Consider the following 10,961-nt stretch of genomic DNA (forward strand, 5'->3'; position numbering starts at 1 on the left):
GACCACACTGGGGTCTGCTGGTGGGGTGGGAGGATGGGGAGGCTGGAAAGTGAGGGATGGGGATGGTTCCTCAGCTCCATGAGGAGCATCACTTCTTCGTCCACTGGTGGCAACTGATGGTTGGTGTCCCACAGCTAGGACTGAGGGGGCTGGGGGCAAGGCGGGTCGGCTGGAGAGGGGCAGCCCAGGCCACTCCAGCGAGGTGATCAGCCCCGAGATCCTCAAGATGCGGGCGGCTCTCTTCTGCATCTTCACTTACCTGGACACCAAGACCCTGCTGCGGGCGGCCGAGGTGTGCAAGGATTGGAAATTCGTGGCCCGGCACCCGGCCGTGTGGACGCGGGTGCTGCTGGAGAACGCCCGGGTGTCCTCAAAGGTACCAGGGATGGGGATGGCACTGCGCAGGGCGAGACCTTTCTTGCAGAAAGGTGAAGGTGTTGGTTGTCACACTGCTATGCTCACAGGAACGTGGGTGCACCATGGCTGCGTGCTTGCACCAGCGACTGGATGCGTTGTGCATCAACACATGCATGCATGTTGGCGTGAGTTTCATATGTGCGCGTGTTTTCATGTGCTTTGGTGGTCACACCCATAACTCTATGTGTGATCTTGCTGCACACAATCTTCCATGACCTCCTAGGTGCATTTTCACATAGGATCATAGAATCACAGAGTGGTTTGGGTTGGAAAGGGACCTTCAAGCCCATCCAGTGCCACCCCCTGCCATGGGCAGGGACACCTCCCACTAGCCCAGGTTGCCCAAAGCCTCATCCAGCCTGGCCTTGAACCCCTCCAGGGATGGGGCATCCACAGCTTCTCTGGGCAACCTGGGCCCCTGCCTCACCCCTGCACAGGAAAATATTTCTTCCCAATATCTCTTCTAAATCTGCCCTCTTCCAATTTAAATCCCTATTTATGGCATGAACATGTTTGTGTGCTGGGGGTGTGTGCACAGATCTGCCCAAGACAGCCAAAGGTGGGTGGTGTGTGGCACACCCAGGGTGTCCCCCTCAGTGACGGCCACCCCTGTCCCCCCAGTTCCTGGCCATGCTGTCCCAGTGGTGCACCCAGATGCACTCCCTCACCCTCCAAAACCTCAAGCCACGCCAGCGGGGGAAGAAGGAGAGCAAGGAGGACTACATGAAGAGCACACGGTGAGTCCCTGCGTCCCGGGCACCCTCCTCCCACAGCCAGAGCCACTCGTCCTCAGGGATGACGATGCTCCACCAGTGCCAACATCCCATTTCCACTGATGCCCATTCATCACACCCCAGCTCCCGCTGTGGGTTTTGGGTGTCCTGGATCCCCATGGGACATGTCACCCTCTGGGGGTGGCCCCAGGGTGACCGTGGGGAGTGTGAGTGCAGTTGTCCATGCCTGACCCTGCCTCCATCCCCACCAGGGGCTGCCTGGAAGCTGGGCTGGAATCTCTGCTGAAGGCAACGGGCAGCAACCTCCTCATCCTCCGCATCTCGCACTGCCCCAATGTGCTGACGGACCGCTCGCTCTGGCTGGCCAGCTGCTACTGCCGGGCCCTGCAGGCTGTCACGTACCGGTAAGGATGGCCACCAGCATCCCCACAGGGTTCCCTGGCTGGGAGAAGGCTGGGAACATCCATGGGATGGGCTGGGACTCCTCTGATGCCCGTCCCCATTCCCTCTCAGAACGCAGCCCATCTGGCCAGGTGTGAAGGACCCACCTTTCCATGTCCCCAGCCCAGTGGTGGCCCCAGTGTCCCCATTGCAACTTTCATCCTCTTCTGGCATGTTCCCATGCAGATGTTTCCCTTCCAGCTCCATTCCCACCATCCTGTTACCAATCTCACCCCACTGGAGGCGTGACCGGGGTCTTGGTAATTGGGATGCTGCTTTATGTCAGAGAAGGGTGAAGAAGAGGTGCATCAACACCAGGTCCCAGTGAGGTCCCACCTGGATGTCACCCCCTGATGAATGCTTCCAATGGGGAGAAGAGACCTCAGGGTCCCTCTGTCCTGGGAGGGAGGAATGGTTCTGCCATGGGATTGCTAAAACCCAACTTGGAGACCTTGTCCAAGAGCAAGACCCATGATGGTGTAGATCCTGGAGGAGGTCACAGGTCCTGGAGGAGGCTACAGACTGTTCCTTGGTCTTGGCAGCCTTGTGAAGAGGCTCTGCTTTCCATGGAGGCAGGATTTACCTTTCCTACACACTCAAGGAGGATGATCCTTGCTCCACTACACCCTGCAGACAACAACTTCAGCCTCGGTATCCATTTCATCAATGGGTGTCCTCCTCCAGCCCAGGATGGAGAGTCCTTCAAGTGGGAAAGCACACCCAGACAGTTCCTCTGTTTTGGACCAAGTGAGCCCTGACATGGCTTTGATCTGGAGACCTGATGCTGTGAGCCATCCCAACACCGCCCGGTTTAACCCAAAGTCTCCTCCATCAGCCCTTCCAAGGGCGTTAGAGCAAGCCCGAGTGCTCCTGGACATTGCTAACCTGTGACTCTGACTCATGCTCTCCTTAACCCGCCGCACTCGCAGGGGGCTCTTGGCAGGCATCTTCAGTGGAGATGTGTGAAACGCTCAAGATAACACCCACCACTTATTTTTAGGCTTGCCTGAAGTTCTGAAGTAGGTCATTTAGAGCTAGGAAGTGCGGCCTCAGTCTTCAGGAGGCAGCCCGGTGCGGTGGAACAGCCAGGAGCCTCTGTTTGGGCCGGTGGCATCAGGATGATGCTCTCTGACATCTCTTCTCCATTGACTTGGTTCTGGGAGCTGATGGCATCAGCAAAAGCTCCTCTGAGCCACTGGCACAAACACCAGGTGCCACCATCAGTGCCATGACTCATGACAAACCTACACCTCCACTATGCCCCTGCACGAACCCAGCTGCATCCCATGAGATCTGTTTTGGTACCTCCAAGAAGACCAAGGAGAAGCCCACAACAAACCTCTGGGGCAACATTTGGCCAACAGCCGCCTCCAGATGCGGCGGCACAACCACAGAGCTGGTACAGAGGCCATGGAGCAGCCACTTGCCTTGGCTGGAAGTTACCATCCATCAGCTGAAACCTCCTTACCACCTCCTGGCACCTTCCCCATCCAGGCTGGGCAGGTGGCAAGTGAATCCAACACAATGGGATCTGCAGGGACGTTGTATTTGCTCTGCAAGGGTACATGGCCTGGTGGTCTCAGTTCAATCACTTCCCACCTTTGCATTTGGGAGACTTCTGCCTTCACCTTCATCCTCACCTCCAACCATCAACCTCACCTTCAGCCTTACCTCCAAACTCATCTTCAGCCTCACCTTCAGCCTCATCTTCTTCCATTTTTCTTGACACTGCACACCCGTAGGCACAATTCCAGTTCCTGCATGGGTTGGTGTTGGTTGGGACTATCTGGTTCATGGGCAGATGGTGGGTTAGAAATAATGACCAGATTTGTACCTCCAGGTGCAGAGAGATGTAGCAGCATGGAGGCTACAGATGCAGTCCCCCCCGCCAAGGTGGCATCACTGCTGGTGGGGGCCACCACGTGTGCTTTGTGTTGTTCCAGGAGCTCTACAGACCCCGTGGGTCATGAAGTCATCTGGGCCCTTGGAGCAGGTTGCAGGGACATCATCTCCCTCCAGGTTGCACCTCTGCATCCGTGGTAAGAATGACGTTAGGAGGAGGTCAGGCTGAGTGTGAGGGGGCACAGATCCAGATTTGCTTGTGGGGGATCCTCATGGGATGAGCAGCAATCCTGGAGGCCAGTTCTGGGGGACCGGGAGCTCAGCCCCGTCCCTCCCTGCAAAGGCTGGAAAAAGCATTTTGGGGGCATGAAGATGCTGGTGGATGTCCACCCCAAAACATCTGGGTGCTCAGGAGTTCATGGCTCACAAAGCAGGTCCCTTGGCTCCTCATCTCCATGCCGTGGAGCTGCCTCCTGGGCGTTTCTTCTTGTCCTGGGAGGTTCGTTGCAATGTCATGTCCCCCGTCCTGCCTGGATCGAGGTGTACAGATGTCTCTTAGCAGGAGAAGTTGGATGTCAAGTCCCTGGGTGGCTTGTTTCTTCCCTGGGGGAAACACCACATGGCATGTAGGCTTCTCCACCTGAGCTAGAGGTCCAGGCTCCTGCTACTGCTGTGATCACCGCAAGGAACAGAGTTCAGGGCCTGATTCAGATCTCCAAAGGTGGAGGGTTTGGGGCAGAGGTACTCCACTGGGCACATGGACTTGCCCTGTCCCAGTTGCAGCACAGCCCAGGGTGGGTGCTCAGATGGAGACATCTGCTCTGGAGACACCTCCCTGCAGCGTGGTGACCCCTGGGCTGGTGGGGTGGGAGAGGTCCCATCCTCAACACCACTGGCTGGAGCATTCATGGTGGGGGGTGAGTTTTTCTTCCAGCCCCTCCCCAGCTCTTTCTTCTTCATCTCCCCAGCCAGCAGCCAACACGTTTCAGCAACCGCTGCCTTCAGATGATCGGACGGTGCTGGCCACACCTGCGGGCGCTGGGCGTTGGAGGGGCTGGCTGTGGCGTCCAAGGACTGGCGTCCTTAGGTAGGCAGCTCTCCTCTGGTGGGACAAGGAGAAGGGGACGTTCTTAGGTATACCCCTATGAGATGCCCCATGGGGATCTCAATGGAGAAGTCAACCCCAAAGACCATGGGTGCACCCTGCCCTTCCTTGCTGACACCCATCCCTCCTCCCACCCTGTTCCCATCGGCTGTCCTCATCCCTTCCCCGTGGGGTGCTGACAGCGGGTGCTCTGTCCTTCCAGCCCGAAACTGCATGCGGCTTCAGGTCCTGGAGCTGGACCATGTGGCAGAGATCAACCAGGAGGTTGCAGCGGAGGTGTGTCGAGAGGGGCTGAAGGGGCTGGAGATGCTAGTGCTGACCTCCACGCCCGTCACTCCCAAAGCCCTGCTGCACTTCAACAGTGAGTAGCAATGCCGGGGGGAGTGCGTAGCATCGTCCATTGACCAAAAGGTCACCAGATATCCAGGTCCATGAACCAGACCCTGCCTTCCAGCCCCACCCACAGGAACCTGCTGCCAACACTGGAAGGCGCTGGGAGCTCCATGGTGGAAGAGTCTGTCTGAGGTGCCATTGCTGGTGGTCATGGCACATGTCACTGGGGTGGTAAGGGTTCCCCAAGGAAGAGGTAGGACTGCTGAATGGGGATAAGTCAACCAGCAACCATCTCATGGACCACCATCCTCCCTACAGAGGTCTTGGTCACCACGAGTGGGTCTCCTCCATCTTCAGGGTCAGGTTGCCCCAGATGCGTAAGGCCTTGAGGAGTACTGGGTGGGTTTTAGGGTCCATGCCAGCTGCGGGGAGGTTGTCTCCCCACCAGGTATGGTGAGGCCAGGTGGTATCTCTACCCCCAGGTGTGTGCCGGAACCTGAAGTCCATCGTCGTGCAGGTGGGCATCGTGGACTACTTCAAGGAGCCCCATAGCCCTGAAGCCAAGAAGATGTTTGAAGAAATGGTGAACAAGCTCCAGGTAAAGTCATTCACAGGTCACCCATGTGTCACCAGTCTCATGTCTCCATGGGGTCTGCTTCTCTGTGGGTCTGTTCCCCAGGGACAGAAAAGGGCCGTTGCATCCCTCACAGGTCAACTTACTCACCAAATTCCACCAAGTGATTGAAAATCCACCCGTGAAAGCAGAAATAGGGTTGGTTTTAGTTAAGCTGAGTTCCAGACCCTGCTTGGCTTGTGATGCTCAGCAGGGCTTGGGCTGTCCTTGATCTCTTCAGGGTCTCCAAGGCAGACATCTCCATCCATGTCCAAGGGGAAAAATAGGTGTTTCCATTTCACTTCGTTCTCCAGCTGATTCATCCTGCAGCGGGTTGGGCTCCCGTAGGGTCATAAGCCAAAAACTCCCATGAGATGCAGAGGAGGACGTGAGGATGGAGGCCCACCAGTACAGTCAGGTGGGGTCTGATGGCTCACGTGGGTCCTGCTAGACCCATGTCCAACCCCAGGCTGGGGGTCACCTTCAGAGAAGAGGCGTTTCAGAAGGGGTTTCTTTGCATGGCTGCCCACCACCATGGCAGGAGGGTTGGAACCAGATGATCTTGAAGGTCCCTTCCAACCCAAACCATTCTGTGATTCTATGATTCTATGATTTGAGATGTTCTGCCAGGTCCCACACCAACCACGCTCCCTGTTCCTCTTCCAGGCCCTGAGGAAGCGACCTGGCTTCTCCAAGATTTTACACATCAAGGTGGAAGGAGGCTGTTAGACCTTCAGGGAACCACAAAGCACATTCCTTCCTCTGCCCGGCGGAGCCAGAGGCCCTGAGAAACCAAACCCACCATCCACCGCTCATCCGTTGCTGGACCTGGAGCAACGGAGACACCGGCCAATGCACAAAAAAACCCCCAAACTCTTGCAGGCCTTAGTGACTGGCAGCCGGCGCTCGTCCCCGGGGCCAGCTCGCGGGCGAGAAGGTGCTACTTAAGGACAATTTTTTGGCTGCACGAGGAGGCAGGGCTACGTTCTCTCTCGGGAGGGAAGATGGCTTCGAATCCCCCCACGGCTGCTTGTTGCCAAGGATCCTTCTTTGGGGAATGTCTTTTTCTTCAAACTCTCTTTCTGGGGTATTTTTTTTTTGGCTGTTTGGTGGTGTGGGAGCTGAGGATGGCTCCGTCCGTCCCCATGGGCTCTTTGCAGAGGGCTGGGCTCGGCGTCGCTGTGTCATGGCTGGACCGTCCCCATCCTCTTGGTGGGCTGGTGAAGGTGGGGTGGGAAGGGGATGTTCCTCCAGAGGAAAGGCTGCCCAGCGTTCCTGCAGGGTTTCCGCTTGTTTCCATTTCATTTATTTACCAGAGGGGCACCCAAACCTGGGTAAATTCTGCCCAGAAACCAGCAGCTGCGACAGCCCAAGCCCGGATGGCAGAGCTGCATCTTGGGGACTGCAGGAACCAGAGGACACCAGGAGAGATGGTTGCTCTTCCAGAGGTCTCCAGCCTCACCTCCGCTCCATCCAAACCTTCCTGCCAAGGCAATAAACCATCTCCAAAATCCTCGTCCACCAGGAGACATGGGTCACGCTTCTGTCCCCACCAACATCCACCACCCGCTCAGATTTCCTCTGGGGCGAGTTGTCCCACGCAGAGAGAGGGACTGGCACGGGACACCCACATTTGCCATCCCATCGCCTTCCTGAGCAGCCTGAAGGAGACACCTTGGCCAAATTGTCCTGAAATCCAAAGCTTCTGGTGAAAGCACCAACCCAACTGCCCTGGAAGATCCCTTACCTATATGGCCACGGCTGGTTTTTTAATTCTGCTTTTTTCTTCTGGTTGTGTTCTGCCTGCAAGGACATCACCATCCCCATCTTTCCAAAGGAAAAGGCTTTTGATAGGCATCCAGAATGTCTCCATCCTCCACCCTGGGGAGAAGGTGCCAGGAGGTGCCCACACCACGGGGGACACCCGTCACCACACTGCCAGCAGCAGGGACACGCCGGCCGTAACCACAGCCCCCTGCCACCCCCAGCCCCAACCAGGCGTGATGGGACCCAACATGCTGAGCTGAGAGGATCCAATGGGGAAGAACAAATTTTGCAGGTTTGTCATCTCCTCTGGGCCATCATGAGAGGTTTTGGTGTCTGTTCCCAGCGTGGCTGTGAGGTGACAGCCCTTCCCAGGTCATCTCCCCTTCCTCCAACCCTCCCAGGTGATGGGCTGCCATGGAGTATCCCTCCAGGATGGAGAACCTCCTGGTTCCACCTTCCTCATCCACATCACAAGAGCTGCAGACCTCAGCTGGGGGCTCCCAGCATGCCAAGAGCCCACGGGGATCACTATAGAAAATAAAATTTATTCCAAATCGCTGAAGCTGATGGTGGGCTGGAGGCAGCTCCTGGGTCTCCAACCCTAGAGAGCACCTCAGGAGACCTTTCCTTCCACCCCTCATCCTGTCTACGCCGTCTCTTCTGAAGCAGGGTAAGGTTTTTTGGCCATAACCCCCCATCTGAAGCACCTCCGTCCCCCCGCTGATGGCAGCTTTCCAGGAGAAGGCTGTTTCCCATATGCACAAAATACAAGAACCCAAAAAAAACCACCTGCGAGAAATTAGCGCATCCCACCATGGCCCCATGGGCAGCATCAGATGAGCTCCCCGCCGTGGGTTTACCTCCACCCTGGGGAGGCTGAGAGACGCGTAATCCGGGGGCAAGAGGAGCAAGGGATGCCCCAACCAGCAAAAAAACCACCCAGCAAAGCTACAACCCCCCGGCAACCATCCAGCCACCATCCCATGAGCATGGTCCCCGAGGAGGTGTCACCATCCGAAATGGCGCAGAGACTTCCCTTAAAAAAAAAAAATAAAAAATTTATTTCTATAAAGAAAAGAAGAAAAAAAGATTTTAAAGGAAAATTATATACTCAGCACGTTTGTACACTCTATGCTTAAAGACTATCGTGTTGGAGAGTCGTGTCCCAAGACTGAAGGTGGTTGCTCCAGGTTTGCTGCTGGCCCATGTCCAGCCCCTCACCTGGATCCTCCGGAGAAGACGGGGTGGTGGAGAGCCAGGGGAGATGTTGAGGACTCCTGGAGAAACCTTCTGCGCTCACTGGTGAGGCTGGAGCAGTGTTGGTTGGCCATGTTGGTTGGCCACATGGTTGGTGGCCGCGGTGGTGTGGAGCATGGGTGGGTGGGTGGCTGATGTCACCATCCCCCCACTGCCATCAGGGTTTTGTAAGTCACGGCAGGACAACCTCACCCCAATTTGGTGCTTCGGTGTGTCACCAAGACCAGACCAAACCATCCGCCTCCCCTTGGGGCATTCCCAGAAAGTCCGGCTTAGCAAAGCCACGTTTTTACAAAAATCCTGTGATGATGCAAGACCTTGAGCAGGTTCAAGGAGTAGATGGAAAGTGGGGTTTTTTCCTCATTTTGCCTGGGCTTGGATGGGTCCCCTCCTTCTCCTCCTCCTCCGCGGCTGGGGATGAAGGTGGGTGGCACAGTGCCAGGGGCTGGGTGGTAACGAGAGCCCTGCGTCTCCTTGCCCCTCCTGGTGGCTCGTAATTGCCCAGGTTGTTAATGGCAACGCACTCATTAACAGCTCCATGTTTCTGCCCCAATGTCGTATTGATGGTTTCCCAGCTGCTTTCCCTCCCCATCCTGCCAGCACGTGGCCCCACAACCCCCCCCCCATCCCTACGGGATGCTCAGATGATGCCGTAGGATTCACCGCATCGCTCGTGGGGTTTCAACCCTGTTTCCTCTGGAAATGATGGAGACACACAGAAATACCAAATCCCTTGAGATGACGCAGGGTTTTCCAGTGCCGGTAGGGAAGGGACAGCTTCAGTGCGAGCTCAACCCCATACTAGCCCCTAGAGAAGCCCCAGCAGGGCTCTGCAATGACAATCCCCAGCAAAAACCAGGGCAAAGCCACCCAGCCTGGGGTGGCATCAGCAGCTTTCGCTCGAGGTCATGGTGATGGCAAGAACTGGTAGGTCTGGTTCCCACGGGATGAGTTTTGGGGGAATTTATTCCTTTCCTAGCGAGTTTGCTCAGATTTTCCCCATGGCCAACACTCATGGCTTTCCCCTTCGCTTGAATTTGGGTGCTGGTCTGGGATCTCAAGAGGAACACCACCAGCAAAGCCAGCTTGGGGGCCAAATTTATCCCAAATCCATGTTTTTCTGTCTCATTCATATATTGGATTTTGCTCGTTAGCCAGCTCCGAGCCCCCCAAGAGTCAAGGATGCTCCGGGGACCAGCTCCTCCCGCCTTCATCCCAGTGCCCCCAGTCTGGGGGGGGCCCTGGGATGTAAGGTCTCCAGGAAAGGGGGAACTCCCCCAGCTGGCTCCATCCAAGGAGGTTTTTAAACTTCTTTATTGAGTAAAGAAAGCAAGAAAAAAAAAATCCCACCTCTCGCCCTGTGTCACCCTCCCAAGGAACAGCCACAGCTGGGGCTTGTTTGGATCCTCCAAAAGGCCCCGAATTTGTTAAAAAACAAGGAAAAATATTCATGAAAAGTGTTGATAAAGGCTCTTAAAGCAGTTGAACAATGTTTTCTCTTGGCTCTTAGAGGAGCCCACCCCAAGAGCCGGCACATCGCTTCATCCTCTCATTTCGGGTTGAAAACCTGCGGGTTGGGGAGGAGCGAAAGTATTGGGGGATCGGTGTGCCAAATGACAAAATGCTTTAAAACAAGAAGAAAAAAAAAAAACAAAAACAGGGAGATTTTAGCAACCAGATATGGTTTGTTGTGAGCAAAGCATCGTGGGGTGTTGCTGCAAGCGATGCACGACCTTCCCCATTGGCGGAAGGCAAAATAACCCCCGCAGCGGGTGAAACCGTCCCTCCTACTGCAAGAAAAAGCTGCAAATCCTTCCCCGCTGCACAGCAGCAAGGAGAGGAGGGAAAACTGCCCAAAAGCAGGAAAAATGAGGATTTTTCTGATCCAGCCTCGGGATTGAACCCCGTGGCGGGCTGGGGCCGGGGACAAGTGGGTGCAATGGTGCAGGAGGGCAGGACGGCTTTTGGGAAGCGAGCAGGGTAACGCACATTTGCTTAGAGATAATCAGAGGACGCGCTCCCTGCGGGGAGAAAAAAAAAATAATTTTATATATATATACAGGAATCGCCATCGTTCCCTAAAGCACTTCTTCACGGCGACGTTTGCCCCAGTGAGCGATTCCCGACAGGCTCTGTACAGCGACCTCCCCCCCTCCAAAGGTAGCGAGTTTGCCTCCTGAGTTATTTTTTTAAACCTCTATAAATTTAGGTCTATTTTAGTCTTTTCGCAGCGATGTGCCAGTGTCTGGAGAACTAAATGTCCCTTCCTGACCCCCCCTGCCCCACCATCCCTTGATGCTAAACAGAGTCCTCGATGCTCAAGCTGCCAGAGGGGAGGGGGGAGCGGTGGGATGGGGGTGCAGCTGAATTTGGGGTGCAGCCGGAGGGGTCAGGGGGAGGCTCCGGGGGGTTTGTCGGCAGCAGGGTCCAAGGCCAGGCAGGGAGAGCGGGG

At 55.9% G+C, this 10,961-nt stretch overlaps 1 protein-coding gene across 1 annotated transcript in view; it reads left to right on the plus strand.

Moving 5' to 3' along the window:
* Positions 1 to 6,214, plus strand: part of FBXO41 (F-box protein 41) — a 12,048-nt gene extending 5,834 nt beyond the window's left edge. The window contains exons 4-11 of the mRNA XM_010083193.1: positions 135 to 376; positions 1,039 to 1,154; positions 1,403 to 1,555; positions 3,536 to 3,631; positions 4,403 to 4,521; positions 4,742 to 4,900; positions 5,355 to 5,470; positions 6,152 to 6,214. Coding sequence (XP_010081495.1) covers positions 135 to 376; positions 1,039 to 1,154; positions 1,403 to 1,555; positions 3,536 to 3,631; positions 4,403 to 4,521; positions 4,742 to 4,900; positions 5,355 to 5,470; positions 6,152 to 6,214 — 1,064 coding nt within the window. The remainder of the gene's footprint in view (positions 1 to 134; positions 377 to 1,038; positions 1,155 to 1,402; positions 1,556 to 3,535; positions 3,632 to 4,402; positions 4,522 to 4,741; positions 4,901 to 5,354; positions 5,471 to 6,151) is intronic.
* The last annotated feature ends 4,747 nt before the right edge of the window (positions 6,215 to 10,961 follow it).

Source organism: Pterocles gutturalis, unplaced genomic scaffold, assembly GCF_000699245.1.
Source record: "Pterocles gutturalis isolate BGI_N339 unplaced genomic scaffold, ASM69924v1 scaffold28591, whole genome shotgun sequence".
NCBI classification, from domain to species: Eukaryota; Metazoa; Chordata; class Aves; order Pterocliformes; family Pteroclidae; genus Pterocles; species Pterocles gutturalis.